The 22,066-nt window shown below is 38.3% G+C and overlaps 1 protein-coding gene across 8 annotated transcripts in view; it reads right to left on the bottom strand.

Annotated features, from left to right (window-relative positions):
- Herc1 (HECT and RLD domain containing E3 ubiquitin protein ligase family member 1) overlaps window positions 1-22,066 on the bottom strand; it is a 162,294-nt gene that overhangs the window by 17,512 nt on the left and 122,716 nt on the right. For 5 of the 8 annotated variants that reach the window (XM_051197814.1, XM_051197818.1, XM_051197819.1 and 2 more), the window contains exons 46-66: window positions 21,751-21,803; window positions 20,930-21,130; window positions 19,876-20,050; window positions 18,868-19,138; window positions 18,531-18,744; window positions 17,393-17,649; window positions 16,217-16,344; window positions 14,794-14,921; window positions 12,891-13,091; window positions 12,150-12,280; window positions 10,892-11,091; window positions 10,357-10,462; window positions 9,285-9,431; window positions 8,836-8,937; window positions 7,611-7,784; window positions 6,478-6,771; window positions 4,995-5,060; window positions 4,697-4,822; window positions 3,689-3,827; window positions 2,268-2,449; window positions 1,481-1,671 (exon numbers count right to left, since the gene is read on the bottom strand). In XM_051197814.1, coding sequence (XP_051053771.1) covers window positions 1,483-1,671; window positions 2,268-2,449; window positions 3,689-3,827; window positions 4,697-4,822; window positions 4,995-5,060; window positions 6,478-6,771; window positions 7,611-7,784; window positions 8,836-8,937; window positions 9,285-9,431; window positions 10,357-10,462; window positions 10,892-11,091; window positions 12,150-12,280; window positions 12,891-13,091; window positions 14,794-14,921; window positions 16,217-16,344; window positions 17,393-17,649; window positions 18,531-18,744; window positions 18,868-19,138; window positions 19,876-20,050; window positions 20,930-21,130; window positions 21,751-21,803 — 3,484 coding nt within the window. In that variant the 3' untranslated portion in view covers window positions 1,481-1,482. Of the gene's footprint in view, window positions 1-396; window positions 520-1,480; window positions 1,672-2,267; window positions 2,450-3,688; window positions 3,828-4,696; window positions 4,823-4,994; window positions 5,061-6,477; window positions 6,772-7,610; window positions 7,785-8,835; window positions 8,938-9,284; window positions 9,432-10,356; window positions 10,463-10,891; window positions 11,092-12,149; window positions 12,281-12,890; window positions 13,092-14,793; window positions 14,922-16,216; window positions 16,345-17,392; window positions 17,650-18,530; window positions 18,745-18,867; window positions 19,139-19,875; window positions 20,051-20,929; window positions 21,131-21,750; window positions 21,804-22,066 lie in introns of those variants that run through there. The other 3 variants (XM_051197821.1, XM_051197817.1, XM_051197820.1) reach the window with 3 other exon arrangements.

The following is a 22,066-nucleotide window of genomic DNA, read 5'->3' as shown; positions in this document are numbered from 1 at the left end:
TCTAATATATATATTTGAAAAATGCACAACTCAATGGTAATAAGCTGAAACGGTAGCTACAGGCAGAGTTGTAAAAAATCTACCCATGGTCTCTCCCTAGGGACTGGTTTCTTCTATACATGGGACATAGTTACACAGCACTTAGGTTGGCTGCAGAGACAGAGGCTTATCCTTGCAGAATGTTTACCTCCATTCTACCTTAGTAATGGCTTATTCAAAAGTCAAGATCTAGAATAGTGGATATTTGAGAATAAGCAACTGAAGGCCTTAAACAGTCATTACAAATATAAAACTGTTCAAGCTAAAGCACTTCCAATTTAAAATAGGTACCGACACCTATTTTAGTAAAACCTAATTTCTATTGTATTAAAACTGAGATTCAAGGCAGTAACTGACCTGAGGGGAAGATTTTGCAGTAGAATTTCCTAAGCCCAGTTTTCCATAGTCTCCATCTCCAAATGCCCACACCATGGAGCCATCTGTTGACACTGCCAAGGTGTGGTTCAGTCCACAGGCCACCTAGAGAAATAACAGAGTATTCAGTGAGCAGATCATTTGACCTGAACACAAGGTCTGTTTCTAGAACTTTTTTCTCTTCTTCACTGAAAAATTTCATGTGTTGTTTCCCAAGATTCTTACTGGTTTTGGAAATTGCTCCAAATGTTAACCCAAACACATTAACTAGAATTCCCAAGATACTTAAAGAACACTTTTCTTCAAAGTAAAATCCTTATCTGTAGCTAACTAAGAACATAAAAGTACAAAATTCAGGGGGGAAGAAGTACATACAACTGGGTAATGGTGGTACATGCCTTCAATCCCAGCACTTGGGAGGCAGAGGCAAGTAGGTCTCTGTGAGTTCGAGGCCAGCCTGGTATACAGACAGAGTTCCAGGACAGCCAGGGTTGTTACACAAAGAAACCCTATTTGGAAAAACCAAAAAGAAGATGGGAGGGTTTACATGTAACTCAGATATACTTATTCACTCCACAGGCTGTCTCAGCAACAACATAGGAAAAGTCAAGACATCTTACCCAAGACTGAGAGACATTTCCAATGTGCTTATACACAGAGGGAAAAATTCAGCCTTCCAATTCAATGCTGCTACACAGGAGCAACAAAAAAGGTGTACTGTGTAACGCAGTTTTTCATTTTTGTTGCTGCTGTTGTTTGCTTGTTATTTTGAGATAAGGTCATGATATATAACCTAGGTTATGCTTGAACTCTTGACTGTCTGGTTTCGGCCTTTAAAAGACTGTATAGCAAGGTGTGGTAGTGCTTTATGGACAGTGCTTGTTAAACAGTCACATCCAAAAATTAGGAGTCAAAAAATGTGAATTTTTCACATTGGGAAAAAAATCATGAAAAAAATTATAAAATAGGTCACCCAAAATATACAGAGGTTAAATGCGACTAGTGATTCTGGTCTTTCTGATAGAAGAAAATGTCTAAGTGCAAACAGAAGAGGTAAGAAAATTACTATCAACTAGAGCATCGTATTGACTTATGCCATGCCTGTCCAATCTGATATCCCTCCAGTGCAGTCACTCTTTCTGGAAGTTTTTTGTTAGAGGTGTTTCCAAGACCCAGACGACCATAGTCACCATTCCCAAAGGTGAAGAGTTTGCCATCTGATGTTACCACTGCTGAATGCTTGAAGCCACAAGACATCTAGGATAAAATCAAGAAGAAAAAGGCTTTTAAGAAGAGACTAGGAAAGAAGCCAGTCACTTTGGGTTATGAATGTAACACTATCTTGACCTACAAGTGAACCAAGTAGTCCCTGGAATAACTACCACTTCTCTTGGCTATGTACACTGACCTAGTAACAAAGATAATGAGTGGAAATATTTGTAGTAAATCCCAGGGTGCTATGTAATTTCCAATATTATCTTAGCTCCCTAGCTGATCTAACAGACATGCATAGCTCTTCACAACAAAAAGGATGGAGTTAAATAAAAGTTTCCTCTCTACCTACCAAGAACTGTGAGGTAAGACCTAATTCTGCGGTGTTTTTTCCAAGACCCTTGCAGCATCATATCCTGGACCAAGTTAGATGGCTTGGAAAATTTAAGTCCGCTCTAACATTAAAATCCATTTAATTCCTGAATTGCTCAACAATGAGCCTACATAACCAAAAAAACAGTGTGGATATCTTATACTGCTCATGGAATCTGTTTTAGGCTATTTCTTCTAACTAAGCTTCAGGATGCTATTTAGTAATGCTGTGTTCACATTCAAAGGCAAATGTATCCAAAATGCCTGACCTGCACCACTTCTTCTCCTTGCAAAGCCTCTATCTGCCTTGGTCGCCTTTGTCTGTCACTGTTCCCATGGCCAAGTTTGCCATAGTCCCCGTCTCCCCAGCTAAAGACTTCACCACTTTCTGTCAGGGCCATTGAGTGTCCATCAGAGCCACAGGAAGTCACCAGCTGGGTCACCACGAAGCCTGGAAGGTAGCAGAAACACAAAAGGCATCAAATGGTAAAATGTTTCTCTTGCAGATGCCATAGAATGCCCTCAGATTTGAAAAGCCCCAAAATGGTACTGTGCAATAACAAAATATTTTAAATCATTTTTTTGTTTGTTTGTTTGTTTGGTTTTTCGAGACAGGGTTTCTCTGTGTAGCTTTGGAGGCTGTCCTGGAACTAGCTCTTGTAGACCAGGCTGGTCTCACACTCACAGAGATCCACCTGCCTCTGCCTCCCAAGTGCTGGGATTAAAGGCGGGGGCCACTACTACCCAGCACATCTTAAATCTTTAAATCTAACTTGTAGACATAACCTGAGAGCAGTCACACAAAATGATGAGGATGGGGAAGGATAAGAACAGCTGTTATAGCCACGAAAGGTGATAATATTCTAGCCACTCCTATAAATGCTTTATAAGGATTGTCTCCTTTCATAGATCTAGGGGGCAGATACCAACATTCTCATTTTCGACAGTTGCAGAGATTAAGTTTCAAAGTGGTGTAGTGGTTATGCAAGGTTCCAGAGGCAGAAAGAACACAGCTAGGAACCTAGCCTGTTTTCCCATCCACACTTCCACACTCTGCCACCCAGTTCTGCAGGAATTTCCTGTCAACTCACTGGTATGTCTTAAGTAGAAACATTTACTTAAAGTCCCCTGTGTTCTCCATGGAGCAGACATGCTCACCTTATAGCCTGTGAGCCATATACATCCTAAGATAGCCACGGATGTAGCCTAACAGATTTTCAGATGACATCATGTCACAGAGTTCAAAGGCTGAAGAACCCTTATTGCAAGCTTTGGGATCCATGAGACCCTGTAGCTGTTTCTCTTGAGGCATTCTTTCTCAAGTCACACACAACTCTACCAGAGCTGCCCTTTAAACTCTCCAGCATAGCTGGAGATTTTCATGTAAACTATTTTATGTTAATGAAACATACCCACGATCATCTAATTATAGCTTAACAATTTTAAAGAATTTGTTTACAATGTTAAAGCATTTGGTTTTCCTTGGTACTCAAATACATATATGCTGCCAGATTCTAGCATTGCTACTTGTGAAATCATTTAAAATGTGGAAATGAAGGCTGTAATCACTACCTAAATAGAACCCAAGCATAAGCAAACCCCCATGGGTTTACCAAGTTGACAAGAGTTCCAGTAGATGCACACAGTCAGGTCATATTTTCTAACAATTTTAAATTCAGGGTAGCCTCACCTTGCAGGGCTGAAATAACAGTCAGTACATGAAGGTCATCTGAATTTCCTTGCCCTAATCTGCCATAACTTCCTTCACCACAAGCCAACACTGTGCCATTGGCCTGGATGACAAAGGTACAGTTCTGGCCACATATAACCTAGTATAAAACACAGAATAAAAAGACATAATCCTTATTTGGGTCGAACATGATCAAAATATACAGTGTGCATGCATGAAATTGTCTAAGAATAAGCAAAAACATTACCTCTCCATTACCCTTACTGTTCATCTCTAACTTCAGACACTTTAGGTGAGCCCCCAAGGGTATCTCTACCAGTTCTTCTCTCCTTTGCACCAAAACAGAAAAACTGGCCTACCTGTGGCTTCTCTATAACCTTTGATTCCTATAATTCTGAAAACAACCAAGGTACATATGAGACCCATAAGACTGAGATAATTCATGAGATTCCAGCTAACTGTGCACAGCTAAACAACATAGATAAGAGAAGAAAGAGGAAGGGTGATTGGGAACCTGGTGCATAAAGTGGCAGAAACTGGTGGGGACTAAAACAGGAAAGAGCAGTGAACTCTGGGGACAGCTTAGATAGAAAAGAACTGAAGTCAAATAAGTGGCCTCAAGGGTAGTTTGGGAACACAGTCCCATGATTACTAGATGGAGAGAGGAGTATCAATAAAGTCTAGCTAAAGATCCTAGGTAGTTTATGGTTCCCAAAGAGAGCAGTGATTAAGATTAGCTCAGCTTCCATAAATATATACTTTTCTGGCATAATACATTATGATATTAATTCACTATACTTAGAAGCAAGAAAATTTTAGAAATTTCTTAAGAAGTTTCTTGAGTACAATAAAACCTTAGCGATCTTTCATTCTGAGGCCACACAGAAAATGTGGTTCTTTAATGATTCACTACAATAGACTCTGAAACTGAAACTTCAGCCCAAAGTAAGTTACTGACAGCAACTGGAATTCCCGAATTTCTTTTCTATTCTTCACTCTGCTAGTTACCTGTTGGGCCTGTGAGAATGAAGGAGCTGTAGCTGGTACCATTACATTTCTTCCAGCTTCTGCCAGCTGTCCATGCCTGCCAGCACCCCATAAGTAGACATCACATTTACCTCCCAGGTGCCAGTCCTAGAAAACCCACAGGCACCTAAAGTTAGGATCATCCAGTTGCTCAAACAAATACAAACTGAGCACAAGCATGTGACAACCACTACAGGAAACAGAAGGACACAGAAACACATGCATTTACAATCAAAAGACTGACTGAAACCCACCAAATAGTAATCTTATCTTTACTGACCTCAGGCCTGGAAGTTGCCCAAGACATAATTTGTTCATCCATGCCATTGATCCACTTGCTGTTATCCTACAAGACAGAGCACACATCACAACCAATAATGCCTTGTCAGGGCTTAATCTGCTCCTGACTAGTGATAAAGCTTCCTTTCCAATGAACATGGTAATATTAGGACAAGTCAAGAATAGCTGTTCTTACTTTGTTTTTAAAAAGACAAAGTTTTGCTATGTTGCTCAGGTCAGCTGGCTTCAAACTCTTGGCCTCAAAATTTTCTTGCTTCTTTCTCCTAAGAAATTGGGGCTACAGGCATATGCCACCCCATCTAGCAAGTCCAATGTCATAGTAATTTCAAACTTGCTTTTGCATGCTAATATTTACTTTTTTATACACACTTCCATTATCACTGTAGCCTTGGTTCAATTTTAACCATTTGGTGCTGGATAGATGGCTCAGCAGTTAAGAGCACTGGTTGCTCTTGCAGAGGACCCAGGTTCAATTCCTAGCAACCACATGGCAGCTAACAACTGTTTATTACTCCAGTTCTAGCAGACCCAATACCCATGGCAAAGTACCAATGCACATAAAATAAAATACATAAAGAAGACTTTTTTTTTAAGCCAATCATTCATGTTTACTGAGTACCTATGGGTGTAAAGACATGTACAAAACCTACTGCCTCCCTAAATTCTTTCTCTGGTTTAGTGGGTAAGTCTTGTCATTGTTTTGGGCTTCAGTTTCCATGTCTGTAAGATGGTATTAGGGCCAAATGGGGTTCAAAAAGACCTGTTATACTGTTCTATTTTATTCTATCCCTTTCTATTTCACTCCTCTCTATTCTACTATTTGTATCTGGTGCTGGTGTAGGTGACTGAACTCAGGGGCCCTGTACTTGTCAGGCAGGTGTGCTGAGCATAACACCCACATCACCATGGGAGGCATTTCTTGATTAAAAATGATGTATTCAGGCAAATTCCTCAATTCAGTTACCTGTTGCTGTATTTACATTTTTATGTTCAAATGTATGTACACATAAACCTTATAATTAAGGTTAGGTCAGTCAGGTGCTTGCTTGCACCTCCTGCATTGTCACTTTGCCTTCATCACTACTTCTACAGATAGACACGAACAACACTGAATGCCCATCTGTATTCTCACTTGATGCTGATCACGTATGTTTAAAGTGCAGAGTAAATTAGAATCTCTAAAGTGGCATAAATCTCACAAAGTGACAAGAAGAAAACTAAGACTATGTATGATTAAGGCACTTGACAAACACCCACAGATGAAGGTAGCAGAAAAGTATGGCACTATATATAGAGTCAGAAGATTCAGAAGGGCTCTGTCACCAGAGACTTGATAGGAAAGTATATTCCTTTTAATATAAGGGCATGTCACTAGCTAGTCAAGCCAGCAAAGAAACTGTGGCATACCAAGCAGCCATGGCACCATCTCCACTACAAGTAACAGCAGCTCATGCTTGACTTACCATGAGGAGTACTAGCTCATCTTCAGGAACAGGCTCTAGATCTGGGACAGTAAATGACTCTGGAAACTGTGCTCCATTGGTCAGGGCTTCTGCAGCCTTGATGGTGGTTGAAAAGCATTCTAACCAGGCCCACTCATTTGGATTCCAGGATGCAGGATCAGGGAGGCAGTTCTGATGGTGTGGTGGCACTGGAGGGCTACACAACAGCTGATCCAGATGAAGCCCCACAGCAAGGGAAGCCAGACATTGCATATAGGGGCTGTGAACAAGCTGGTCACCACAAACCACATGAGGCTAAGAAAAATAAAACAAAACAAAAAAAGCAAAATAATGGCATGTTAAGCAGTCTGTGTCAGATATTCTGAATAAACTTATGCTATAAAAGCTCACAGAGCTAGCAAAGAGAATTCTACACATTTTTCACTCAATTTTCACTAACAGCTAAATTATAAATAATTATAAATATAAATCTATTTATATAAATAAATATATATAAAACCATACTACATTCATCAAAGAAACTTATGCTGCTAAAAAATTGGGTAAACCAGAGCTTTATTTGGTTTTGCCACTCATATCCTTTTTTTTTGTTTCAGATTCCAGTAAGGGCTCACACTGGAGTGTGTGTGAGTGTGTGTGAGAGTGTGTGTGTGTGTGTGAGTGTGTGTGTGTGTGTGTTTTCCTGATGATAAACAAGGTAGATAACAACTAAATCACAAAGACCTAACTCCTCTCACATTTCTCCCTTTACCAAGAAAACCTTGGTATTCATCAAAGACAAATTCTCTTTTATGGCAGTCTTTAATCATGGCAGAGCAAATCTATCACAGAGACCATTAAAATTAAAACCAGGCAAATTCCTTGGTGAAATTAACTGAATAAATCATCTGAAAAAAGAATGTATCAACACTACAAATTTTGGGTTATAGTTTCATTTTACTCATGTGGAAATAAGAAAGATGGGCTTAAGACTACTGAACAAGTACTTAGGTACAAGTGACTTCATTTCTGTCCAAATAGCTGCACTTACTTCCCTCAAATGGCAAGTTCCTGTAGGATGGAGAGAAGGGGGTTTGGGGTGGCATCTAAATTCCAAAATACCAGGTACTAAGGAAGATAGAGCCATAAGTTACCTTTTCATAGGCATATTGCTCTTGAAGCATCATGGGTAGCCTCTCCAGAAATGCTCTCATGCAGGGAGCCATGTTTAATCCCAGAACACCCTGTTGTTTGAGGGCTGTCCTACAGGTTGCTAAAACATGATTGGCAGAAGCCCATTCTGCTGTACAATTCACAACCAGAACATCCTGGTGGAAAATAAATCATGCTATATGATTAATTTGCTTAATAAAATATTTAAAAATCATGCTATTACCATTCAACCTGAGAAAATTCTCCCCAGTAATTGAATTAAATTCTTTTCCTTTTTATATACATAAAGAAGTCTATGGAACTTTAAGACATCCTAATTTTGTTTAAGTAAAATGAGTGAAGGGAACAAAACAAAAAACATGTGAGTCACCTTAATAAATTTTCTTTAAAAACAATGTCAATTATCTGCTGGTAAGACTAGGCATGCAGTGCACTTCGCAAATCTGACATAATTACAGGGACATTAGTAGAAATAAAAATAGTTTCCTCAGGAACACAATGTATAAGCCCCAGAACTGCCCTATTCTATGTAGTAAGCTCAATGGCTGTTTGTACTGATTGGGGTGCTACATGCTATATTGCTAATCTTAAAAACATCCTAGGATTGGTTAGTTTTTATTTGTACTTTTAGTAGGATCATTCACAAAGGATTATAGCTCCTTTTAACACCATTTAAGCACATAAAATGTAAATCCAACCATACGCTGGTTTTGCTCTTTGAGAGTATGAAGACTGCTGTAGAGTGATAGCATACATCACATTTTTTTTCACTGCAGGATGGTTAGAAATTTTGCCAGAATCTTAAATTTCAAAGCCATCATATAATTGGATTCTGAAATATTTTTGAGATGGGGTTTCCACAGAATATTCTTTTGAGATAGTTTAGTGCTGTAAAAATTCATTTGAGAACATCAAGATCTACTTGTGTCTTCCAAGAGAATAAATTAAAAAACAAAACAAAATAAAATCAAGTACTTTCAGCAAAGCCCAGGTACAGCAGAAAGAGGATAGGATAAGAAAAGAACATCCCCAGGTCCCTTCTACCCAGGTCCTAACTCCCTTCTACCATTAAATAGTTGCATTATCTTGGACAAGTAATAATCTTTCAGATAGCAGTTGTTTCTCTTTGAAGTGAGGGGCTTGGACTGTAATTTCTAAAACTTAAATCTAGCCTCATCCAATCGTTTGTTGTGACTGTAATGTTACCTTTGATCTATTTGAGCAGGCAGCTACCCCAACTTCTGGAATCCATACTGTGGTCTGAATAGCTCCAGAGCCTATCACAACAGTTTGCAAGACAGAGCCATCCTAAAATGAGATATATTTATCAATACTCATTTCCTGACTTTAGGCACTGATGACACAGAATCTGTTACTTTACATTCACAAAATATACATTAAAAATTATAACTGAGCTAAATTTAACAACATTGACTTTATAACCTACTTTTCATTTTATACCTACTTTTTACTTTAAAAATATTTATCAGTAAGAAAACCCAAAGGACAGAAGATTGGTTTATAGAAACATCTTCATTACCTAAGACACTGTTACATGGGAATATTCTTGAGATTAGTTAATTTTTATTATCTGTGATCTAAACTAATATAAAATGTATCTTAACATTAGAGAGAAAAAAAATCTGTGTCCTTACCCTTAGAGACCAAATGTTCATAAGCCCACCAAGTCCACCAGACACCAAGGCCAACCCATCAGAACTGAAGGCCACAGTCCGAACAGGAGTGATGTGTCCCCGCAGCTGATAAACACACTTGGCTCCAGCTGATTTCCTATAGCCATCCTATAATTCATTGTTTTGAATATGTATTAGTTTAAAAACAAATTACAGGTTCAAGTTCATAGTTTACCCTTGGAAAATTTACATTACTGAAGTATGAAACTGGGGACTGAGGTAGAGATACTTTCTTCCATGAGGTTACTTAACTTGATGAACAATAAAATAGCAACATGGTTCTGATTCTATACTTTTTAAAACTATTTTCTGTTCCTTGTTTTGTTTTTTTTTTTTTTTTAGACAGGGTTTCTCTGTGTATCCCTGGCTGTTCTAGAACTCACTCTGCAGCCCAGGTTAGCCTCAAACTCAGAGATCTGCCTGCCTCTGCCTCCCAAGTACCAGCTAAATGATAGGAGGGAAGTGCCACAGAAAGACATAATGTTATAGACAGAACCATCCACCAACAATAGGGAAACCTTTTATATAGGTGAAAAGAGGCTGAGAGTAGAAACAGTTGAGGAAGTCCATTTTGAGTGCTTTCTGAGTTTTGTCTGTGCCTTTTCTTCTTCATACTTCCCAACTCTCAGCTGCATGAGTTTATGTGACTTGTCTATATGCCTTTGTAAGTATCTAAGCTTGTAACTCTTCTTTCATAATAATGGTTCTGTGCAGGCGAAATTCTGACATTGGTAGGAGACACCTTAGATGAGAACTCCCATAGTGTCATTCAGGACTAGTATATTCACAACACCCATTTTATTCAACACCAGTATAATCACCACTCAATATGCATTAAACATGTCACTGTAACCAGTAATGACAGTGTCCTTGACTTATAAAAATAACACAAACTTGAGAGAACATACAAATCACTACAATTGTTTACATTTCCCTGATGGAACAAGCCCTTCAGGTATAACAGTAAATACTTTACTGAGGAGGAGTTATTACATTATAGTTTCAGATAAAGTCTTAAACAGCCACACATTACCTGACAATTTGATTCCTGATCCCACCATCCTTCTGAGCTAGTCATACTGGTCTGTGTGGTATCTTGTGGGATACGCCAAACACACACTAAGCCATTCTGACAGCCACTTAAAAAAAAAAAAAAATCACAAAAGGAAAACATACCAAATGAAAATCTGAAAATCTGCTCGTTATTTCTTTTAGGTCATTTTAAAAAATTATTTATTTTTATTGTATGTGCATTGGTGTTTTGCCTGCCTGCATGTATGTCTGTGTGAGGGTGCTAGATCCCCTGACACTTGAGTTACAGTGTCACTTGAGTTACAGTTGTGAACTGCCATTTGGGTTCTGGGAATTGAACCTGGGTCCCCTGGGAGAGCAGCTGGTGCTCTTAACCTCTGAGCCATCTCTCCAGCCCTCTTTCAGGTAATTTAATGGTGTTGCACATTATAAAATAGTAACAGACACTAAATCAAGATTACAGGGAAGTCATTCTATTGCAAGTAACAGTCTACACTACCATAAAAAACCAAAACACACACAAATTTATAACATACGTGGCCATCAGTAACTGCAACTTGGATCCTTTCCCTGGAAGGCTGCACCAGGCGATGCCATTTACAGTGGATGGATGGCAGAGTGAATGCAGACAGCGCCAGCATCCTGAAACAGGTCCCCAGAGTTTCACACTTTCTTCTTTGGCACATGTCATAAGAATATGGCCTGTTGGGTCCCATTTCATACTAACAAGAGTCTCCTTAAAATGGTAGGGGAAAAAAAATCAGAATACTTGTTTCACATTAAGAATTGTATAGTCATTAATTTATGGATGGTACTCAATTGCTTTAAAATAAAGGTTTTTATATGAATCTGACATTTCCATGTCATTACTAATCTTATTCAACTTGCCTTTTAATATAGTCTACATTATCTAGTTATTATAGTTAAAGCTGAATGTTACATTAAATAAATTATGAAAATCTGGCTCAGAAGAGATGCAGCACTTTTCTTTGCATGTGTACATAATGAATCATTTTATCGACTGCTAATCATTATAATGTGAAAAGGATGGAAACAAAAAGAAAAAAATCCCTCACCCCAAATTAGTGAAAATGCTTAGGAGATATTAGGTCATGTTTTATATTTGTCTTGATCACTGTGCTTTCCTCTTAATTTTTTTTTATAATTTTAATTTATACAAACAAGTGTCTTGCCTGCATGCATGTCTGTGCACCATGTGTGTGCATGGTGCCTGTAGAGATCAGAGAGGGCATAGGAATCCCTGGAACTGGAGTTACAGATGGCTGTGAGCTGCCATGTTAAACACTGGTAATTGAACCTGGGTCCTCAAGAAGCATATCCAGTGCTCTTAAAAGTTGAACCATCTCTCTAGCCCTCTGTTTTTTTGTTTTGGTAACTGTCTTTCCACATTTCCCAGCTCCTGGTTTTTTACTTTTGTGCCTGGGTGGCCCTGTAAACATCAGGACTGGAAATCTCTGAGGAACCACCTATGCATTAGTGGAAGTTTTGGTATTAATGGAGACACTCTGGACAGGGGATGTTCCTAGGGCACTCAGATTTCACGCTTTTGGTTTCATTTTCCTTTTGTAGCTTTATTTATTTACTTATTTGTTTATTTATTTATTAGACAGTGATTCTTCCATGTGAACACAGGCACAAAGACTTTATGTAACAACAGAATATTAAATCATAAGTGACTAATGTAAAATATTGTTGAAGATAACTACTACCAAACAAAATTACAATAAAAAAAATAATAACAAGAAAAGCAACCATCGAGAAGATGGCCTTTACCTTATGTGCATCAATTAGGACAATGCCTCCTTTCTCAAGTGGTTCTTTTGTTCCCATTAACAACTTTCCATCAAAATATCCTACAGCAAATGGTCTGTCTTCACTGAACCACGCAATGCAAGTGACAGATACTACCGTGATAAAAACACACAAAAAAGGATGGATTTGTCATTATCTAGACACACAACTAGACACTCTGAAAGAGATCTGTGCCACTACCATCACAGCAAGAAAACTTCCACACAGCTCACAAGTTAGAACCTGCAGCTTAGAGCAACCTACTTTTAAAGAATGTCATTTATGAGTGAAAGAAATGACCTCACTGTTAACATTTCATTCTTTTCCAGGAGGTTGTTAAAAAAAGAAAGACAGTAACAGTTTGGTTGGCATTAAGGCACTGTACTAGGTTGTTAACAACTTGTTTTTAACCAATAATTTTCTCCCCTCTTGACAGCTCTAACTTTTAAGTTATATTTGGATCCTGCTATAAATGTTAAATCATTCACACAACGGATGAATGACTAATATGGTATAACAAAAGTGAAATCTCCCTTAGGGAGGGAGGGAGGGAGATTCAGTAGGGTAGGAGAGAAATAGATTTCAGTCCAGTTACCAATTAAAATCAAATACCTAGTGGAAAGTTTAGAGAACAAAGCCAAAAATAACATTCACTAGCATTTATACTCAACCAAAAACCTTTTTGTCTATTTATCTACTTTCTTGACTAGTATAACTTCTTACCATCCTTTCGATAGCAGTGTTCCAGTTCTCGGCGGTGCATAGTGGATACGTCAACAACTTCAATCAGTCCTAGAGACCCGTCCATCCGTCCTACCAGCAATAACTCTGGAGACTCTCCTGACCAGGCTGTAGTTGGACCTTCTTCTGGCCAAGCCAGGGCAGACACCCAGTGTGGCTGAATATCTACTAATCCTTTTCCTCCTAAAGAGCGAGAAATGTTAACTCACCCTCATTTAATTCTTAAAAAAAAGAACAAGTGCCAGGTATGGTGGCACACATCTTTTGTTTGTTTGTTTGTTTGTTTGTTTGTTTTTCAAGACAGAGTTTCTCTGTGTAGCCTTGGCTGTTATGGAACTCTCTCTGTAAACCAGTCCTCAACTCACAGAAAACTGCCCCCAAGATGTGTGCCACCAGCTGGGCAGTGGTGGTGGCACACACCATTAATCTCAGCAATCAGGAGGCAGACACAGATTGATTCTGTGAGTTCAAAGCCACCCTGATCTACACATACCACAGATATAGATATACAGACACAGATATATCACTGGCTGGCATGGGATTCAGTGAGGGATAGAATAACCCTCAATCTCAAAAAATGCACATATAGTAAAACCCTGTTTCCAATAAAAAGAATAGAAATTTCAAGAAAGAACAAGGAAAAAGTATTTATTAGTTAATATACCCAATATAGTCTCTATTTCACAACAGCCTATGAACCTAAAGGTCTGTGAAAACAAGATCTTTTCATTCATGTCTTAAATATCATTCAAGCCAACAGTCTTTTGTATAACTACTTAAAGAACAATGTGCTTCTACAGAAGACAGAATAATGGAACACATTTAGTAGCAAATGGTAAGCACTTAAGTATTTTCCTATTGCCGGCAAAGTAGCACATGTTTCTTTCCCAGACAGTGGGAGAAGGCTGAAGGTAACATCACTAAGATGCTTCTCCTTTTGGTTTACTTGATTTTGACACAGGCCTCACCATGTAGTCCACACTGACCTCCAACTTGCAGCAATCCTCCTGCCTCTGCCTTCCAAGAACTGAAATCCAATGGGCCATTAAGCTCAGTGACCCCTAATAATTACTAAAAACCCAACTGAAATAAATATTTTACCAACAGCTAAGACTAGCTAGCTGCTCCTCTACTATGTGAATGATAACAGACATTTCTTAAACATGTAAAAATAAGCAAACACTAGTAAGTCTATAGTTATAATAGCATTTTTTTTTATTTCCCAGAGAGATAACAATAAAAACTGTTATGGCAACTGAAATGGCTTTATGGGAAAAGGTCCTTGCTGCTAAGCCTAATGACCTAAATTCAGTCCCTGGGATCCATATGGTAGAAGGAGAAAATGTCTTTAAGTTTTTCTCTGACCTCCATAGGTACACCATGGCATATGTGTACACCCACATAAAAAAATAAATGCAAAAACATCTAATAAAAATTTTTATCTGCCAGGATGGTGAGCACGCCTTTAGTTCCAGCACTTGGGAGGCAGTGGCAGGCAGAGTTTAACAACAGCCTGGTCTACAAAGTGAGTTCCAGGACAACCAAGGCTATTACACAGAGAAAACCTGTCTCAAAAAACATAACAAAAAAATTTATCTCTGAAAGAAACACAAATGATAGAGCTATTTCAAATGACTGAAAATTAGACAGCTTAATACCTAGCAACTAACACCTTTCCTCAAGCCTACTTACTGCTGCATTAAAAAGAAGCTTTGGTTTACAATAGCAGGTATCTGAAACTTTCAGAAATTGTATCCTGTGCATGGTTTTCATAGCTGTTAACAGTTCATAAATTTGCAGATAAAGAGAAGCTAAGCTACGCTTGGCCTCCAAGACTGAGAGAAAGGCTGAGCTGCATCCACTGCAGTGTTCTCAGGACTCTTACCATTAACTTGCCAGATGTTCACCATCTTCTCCAAAGCCCCAGCAAGGTATTTGCCACTGATACTCCAGGAAACAGGTGAGAAGCTTGGGTCACTGGGTGATCCAAGGCTTTCCTCAGCATCCCCTTCCCTAAAATGCAAAAGGTGAGTGTGCAATTTCCATCCTCATTTGTAAATTTAGTAAGCTAGATTTCAAACCTTAAAGCAAGGGTTGCATACAGGCTAATTATCATAGGACATTCTTAATCAGCAAGAAATGTCCTCATAGAGAAGATGTCAATTATGAAAGAATGATGCTTCAACTACTTCTCATAATTAGGACAGAATTTGTCAGCAAAGACATTCAGAACTGTTATGGGCTGAAGATAGGTACTATTCAGAGTATACTGATTTAGGAATACTGCATGCGTAATTTATACAGAAGGTCTCAGGAAAGGAATGCCCATGGAGAGAAAGGAACTTCACCAAATTCTATAACAGAAGTAGAATCAATCTAGTGGTCTATCAACAGATGAATGAATAACAAATATTTGATGTCTAAAAAAATGGAATAATATTCAGTTCTAATTGAAATTTTATTACAAAATTTATAGGAACATGAATGGACTTAGCATGTATAATACCAAATGAGATCACATAATCTCAGAAAGAAAAAAAAATACATGCTCTCTCTCATATGTGGAATCTACCCAATATAATATATGCAAATAAATGTACATGTGAGTATAGCATAATCTGTAGAAAAGAGAACAAAGAGAGTAAACATTAGGAGATGAGGAAGGACTAAATGTAGGTAATGGGCATGAGTTTTAAAGGAGTATATAAAGCCAACTGTTTTAGTTCTAACTCTATTGTATAGTTTCCATTTTCTGTGGTAGATAAACACTTAAAAATATATTCAATAGTGCCAGTAAAATCCAGAGCAAACTTCACAGCCACTGTTCTATATGGCTGTTCTGACTGTACAGAAGTTCAATGAGATACTCAGGCTTTGGTTTTGGTTAATTTCAACAAGTGATTTTTTTTTATTTGAAAGTTTTTTATAATAAAGTTTACTAAATCAATTTAAAAAGGAAAAGAAATAGCTACAACTGGCTACAGCACTGTTAGAATGCAATATGCTGATATAAAACAATTACTCTAATTCCTAAATAACCACTGAAGACTGATGAAAATTAGTATATTGTTCTATATAACTATACATGTATTTGCCCTGTTCTAACTTTTAATGAACCTAAATGGTGTTTAAAGTTTTATTTTCTGAATTACTACCATGGAAAATTAAACATACACTCTGGAGTTTTAGAAATACTGTACTAAAAGGACACCCTTTAGAACTTTAATGAGAAAGAACTATGCTAACATACCCAGGGTGAGGCATGCTAAAGAGAACCTCAGGTTTATACCAGTGGAACAAGCACTTACAATCTATTGAACACACAGGTCTGTTGCAGTGAGTACTGCTTCTTGGTGACATTCCACACCCGAATAGTGCCATCATTGCCACTTGTAGCCAGTAGGCCTTTTTTATTGCACCAAACACATGTCATTACCTAGAAAAGTTAAGATAGATAAGCCAAAATTTGATTTAAAGGACTTCTATAAAAGTTATCTAGCATGATACTATAAAAATATCCATGATGTAATCCTATACACATGGTTTCTTTTTCTAAATGCCATGTAAAATACCTATTTGAAATACAGCTTTACAGTGCTATACTCAAACTTCTTCAAATTATTTGAGACCTACTGAAATCTCTTTTATCACATCTATGTGTGAGTGGGGGGGGGGACACATATGTCCAGTGAACATGTGGTGGCCACATTTTGGGGAGTCAGTTCTCTCCTATAGTATGGGTTTCCCTTGGGTCATCAGGCTTGGATGGTAAACACTTTTACTCAATGAGCCACCTTAAAGGTTCCCTACTAAAATCCTAACTAAATGTTTAATTCAATAAAGAGAAATTCAAATATGCTGAGAAGGAATGACTCCAAGAGGCAGAGTAAGCTGCCACACATTTCTCATATCCCTTCCATATGGCACTGATGTTAATGTGGACTTCCCAAGGGACTGAAGATGGCCCAGGGGCTACAAGCCTGTACTGTGTTCACAGAGGATCCATGTTTGGTTCCCAGCACCCACACTGGACACTTTACAACCACCTAAAACTCCAGCTCCAGGGGCATCCAATGACTCTGACCTCCATGGATACCTGCACTCACATGCTCATATTCCGCTCTACTCTTCTATGTACCATATTAAAAAAACCTTTAAAGAATTTTAAATATATATTCTAAAAATAATACAGGCTATGCAGTTGTTTTTAACTTAATACATATCAGTACTTGCTTCTTGAAAATTCAGAGGCTCACTAGATCAGTCAGCTACCATAGATTCGGAATGTCCCTTATCTGCCTTCATTTTTTAGGAAGAGATTTCTTTCTGTCAATCCTCACACAAAGAAACTAGAATTGGCAACTACTTCAGCAAATCTTGGTAATCATGTATATGTGTGTGAGAAAAAGAGACACACAAAAAAGAGACCTACATTCTGAGCAGCCAGACAAGAAATTAACACACCTTATATTCAAAATACATACTCTGTTTTGATGAGCCTCCAACTTGATAAAAGAGCATTTTCTGAGATCTCCTCCCATATCAGCAAGTGTTTGTGGAGCAGTTTGGTTGTCACGGTCATGTGCAGCAAGAGTGCGCACAAGTTGTTGAGCAGCCCATTGCCTATGCTGTGAGGACAGCCTAGAGGAGAGGCAGCAGGCTGCCAGGGCATTAGCCAGCTCCAGAGGGCCTACAGCAGAAGGATCATAGGAAGGATGGGCATACAATTGGGCAATAAAACCTGCTTAAACAAAACAATGAAATGATGCCCAGGTGAGAGTTGGTCATGATGAACAAACAAAAATGGGTTAACCCATTTCTTTCATAAATTAGCTCTTTTTTAAGCAATTATTTTACCAAGGTATCCATCCATATAAGGTATAAAGTATTTATCTCACACTAAATCTACAATAAATCTGATCAACTTCAAATGAATATCTTATATAACAATAAATAGTCCTTGCTCTAAAGACTTAGACTGGCAATACAGCAAAATGCAAAGGCAGTAGGCCCTTAAGAATAACAACCTAGTGTCTGCTACTTACAGAGCACCTTAGCAGGAACATAACCAGGGTCACAGCTCAGTGACAGAGCACATAATCAAAACACACAAGGCCCTGAGTTCTAATACTCAGTACCAAATACAGGAAAAGATTTTAAAAGTGGCCCTTAACAACTAGTCAAGAAACTAGATCAATGGATCTCAAAGTCCACCAATCTCAGCTAAACATTCTTGACTGAAAAAAAGGTTAAATAGTAACTTAAGTGGCCTTTTCAAGGTGTTATCTTAAATACTATCTTTATTTAAATTGTATTAAAGAACCCTACCATTTATGTTGATTCAAGTCATTACCTAATTGGTCCATTTTTCTAATATTCATTTTCATGTCTGTGTAAACCTGTAAATCCCAGTGTCTAAGAGGCACAGGGACGAAGACTGCAGGTCTGAGACCAACCTGGGACTTATAGCTGCACCCGGTCTTAAATACCAAAGCTATATCTGTAATTCTTTTATGTCCTAAACTTAAATGTCCTTTATCACATACAACAATGCAAAACCACACCTCTTAAAACATGAATCAAGTCAATTATAAGACTGTATTCAAACAGTATGAAACCTACCTTTCTTTTCTAGTTCTGACTTATCATAGTTAGGTCTCAGTTTGGCCCCTTTGTCTGCCAATAATGCCACAAGGGCTTGAGTTACAACAAAGTTTGGGGAGGTTACAAGCTTATTTTCTTCAGCAATTCCACGGAGAAAGCTGGGTAGAAACTTCCGCTGAATTGGATCATCAACTGTGGTGAGATTGACACCTGTTGCAGCAGAAATCAAGTTCTGAAGAGGCAATTGAGACAAACAATTTAATTTTTACGTATTTTTGGAACAAAAAGATTTAATTTCAAATGTTCTTTATGAGTCCCTGGGAATAAAAGGGCAGGAGTGCCCAAAGCTGCCTACCTGTGTACATAGCTGCACTAGCAGCTTTGCGGCACTTGGAGTATTTGATGCCAGGCAACCCACTGCTGTGCTCAGGTAGGCCAGGCAAGAAATGGGCTTGCTGGCCTTGCTGTGCCCACCTCGTGAACGTTCTGAGGTGCTTGTCATGGCAGAAGGACTGGTGGAAAGGCCAGCTCTCCCTGCTGCAGCTAAGCACATTAACCGAACCAGTGTACGGATATCTGTTAACCCCAGAGACTCAAGACCTGCAGCCAGGCTACAACTGGAACCACTGCCAGGAAAAGAAAGCAGTTCAGATAGATAAAGAAAACAGATGTCTTAAGGAGCAATTCTATACCCCACATACCATCCTCATCATCAAAAAAAAAAAAAAAAAAAAAAAAAAAATCAAACAAAAGTTATGGCATCATTAGTCACACATGTCCTTGTATCAAAATATGATATAAAACTGAAATGACCACCTAAACTTTTTCTTTATAGTGAATACTGTATACACTGAGAGTTATCAGTAAACTGGAATATGACATTAGAAATGTTCATGGAGCGGAACCTGAACTTGGAGTCTGGAAAACCCCATGCAGCCACCCTCTAGGTCAAGAAACAGAGCTCTACTTCAGAAGCTTGCTGGGGGCTCTGCAAAGCCACTGTGCCTTCAGAAGTAACCACTGTGTAAGGTCTGAAGCTATGTTAGCTTTGTCTATTTTAAATCTTTATATAGTATGAGTTCTGAGGAAACACTCGTTCGCTCTTTAATTTTTACCTAGTATCAACTGGAACAGCTTAGATTCCAATTTCTGGAACAACCAAAAAGATATGCAACTGACTCTGTCGCCAAATTGGTATTCTCTTAATCTAAAAAGCATTAACTGAATAAATACCAAAAATGGCAAAGTCTAACCTATGTTCATTCAACAATGTATTTATAAGTTTTGAAAACTCTCTCATACCCCTCCCAGACCCCTGTGTGAAATACCTCAAACTAAAGGCATCACTTGACATAGCACTTACCTGACCGAGAGAAGAGAAAGTGCTCGCATGACCATTGTTCTGGCCAGAAGGACCTGAGCTGCAGCAGTCACTCTCCTTAAAGCCACCACTCGGTCATGAGGGTTTGCGAGGGCTGCTGCCTGCTCTCCTAATGTTACTCTTCCAGAGGAACTCTTTTCCACAGAGCCATGGCAACCTAAAAGCAGAATTCTGTTCAGTTCTCTAAAAACATAAAGTACCTGGACTACTGAATTCTTTCACCTCATTTTACATAGGCTCTAGTCCACAATAAATCCAGCAAGATAATGTGTTTTGTTTACCTAAATAGAACTTCTAGCAGAAATTCTTTGAGATATTAAACTTAAGAGATTTCTGACTTAATAGGAGAAAATTTCCATTAAATACATGTTTGTTTTTCTTCATTCTTTTTAGGTTTCACTTCTGATATTAACAGATATGGGAAAGGCATAGTTTTTTTTTTAAATATTTTGTTTTATGTGTATGAGTATTTTGCCTTCATGTATGTATGTGCATCACATGTACAGTGTCCAAGGAGGCCAGAAGAGGCATCAAATCCCCTGGGACTGGAGTTACAGACATTTGTGAGCAGCTATATGGGAGTAGGGAACAGAACTCAGTGTCATCATACAAGAGCAGCAAATGCTCTTAGTCACTGATCCATCTCTCCAGTCCAAGCAAAGATATAAATAAGACATGATTTGAGTACACATAAAGAGCTAAGTCAGTAATAGTGCCAACTTTTTAATTTTGGTGTGTGTGGGGGTGTATGTGTGTGGGTGTGGGTGTATGTGTATATGTGTGGGTGCATGCACATGTGAATTTGGCCAGAAACCAATGAGCTCTAATCAGGTGCAGTGAAAGACCCTACTGGTGAAAAACAATAGAGGGGAAAAACCTCATGTCAAACCTATGGACTACACTCAGTTTCCTTCCCCCACCAATGGCTAAAGAGACTTGCTGGTATGAAGTGGGGCTAAATCATTATTTTTACTATTTATCCAAGGAAAGTATTAAAATAGTCAATAAAATCAATGACAATCAGCTCTTCGCTCACCAATTTGCATCAGAGTCTCTTCCATACTGTTGGTAGCTGTGACCATTGCTACTGATGCTCCGAGTGGATCACTGTCAGGGAACTGAACTGGTTCTGGCACAATGCGTCGGTCATTTAAACCAAGTGGTCCAGCAAGCAATTCAAATTCTTCTTCACCTGTTAATTTTTCATCTTCATCAATATCTAACATGTCCCAATCTTCTGGAATATAAATAAATATATGGAATGTAAATATAAACATGGTAGAGTTGTGCTAAGACTGGTTATTTTAAGGTACATCTAAAATGTTTAAGTCAAAATCCAAGGCCCACAAAATGAACTATGGCACCACCTCCTGGACACCTGAGCAACTGCATTCCTGAGGTATGTGAGACTACTGGAAAGGGAAATGGAATCAAATCCATGGAAAGCAAAATCAAATGTTGCAATTGATCATAGAGGGTTCAGCTAATAAACCATCAAGCAAATGAGTGCTCCAAAAATACCAGTAACATTCATCTCAGTGCTTTTTTTTCACAATTAGGATGGGGAAATTTTAAAATGTCACATTTTTTTTTTTCCTATTCTGGAAAAAAAAATCAAATGTCAAAAAAATTACTACTCTATCATAGAGCTGACATTTGAGCTTGGGTTCTTTCTCCTGTGACTCTCAAGTGTGGAATGTTGTTATCAAGCAACCTCAGATGCACTTAGGGAAAGCTCTAGTTAGTATGTACATAAACACAAACAGACATGATGGTAAAGTTTAGTAACAGATGTTAAACAAGGAGTATACATAAGAATACATGAAAAATAAGGAAGCTCTCAAAGCAAACAACTACCTTCATACACACTGTCCTGCTTGCCAATTAGATCTGGAGCTTGTCCCTTGTACCTGCACCAAATATGAAGAACATCGTGTTTTTATATACAAGTTAGTACCCAAATGCAAATAAGTCATTAGAATATTGTAAGAGTTCATTAATAAAGCATCAAAAAGTAAAAGTGTCTTGTGTTATGGGACAAATGCAGTATAAACTGCTGTATGTACACACACGCTTACAGATCAATGGCTGCTTTACAAAAAGAACTGGGGACATTTCTGGTCACCTTCAATAACTCTTTTAATCAAACTTTGTCCTAGGAAGTGTCAAAGAT

The sequence above is a fragment of the Phodopus roborovskii genome, unplaced genomic scaffold (assembly GCF_943737965.1).
Source record: "Phodopus roborovskii unplaced genomic scaffold, PHOROB, whole genome shotgun sequence".
In the NCBI taxonomy this organism is placed as follows: domain Eukaryota; kingdom Metazoa; phylum Chordata; class Mammalia; order Rodentia; family Cricetidae; genus Phodopus; species Phodopus roborovskii.
The sequence above is the reverse complement of the archived record's forward strand: the minus strand, read 5'-3'. Positions and strand labels throughout refer to the sequence as shown.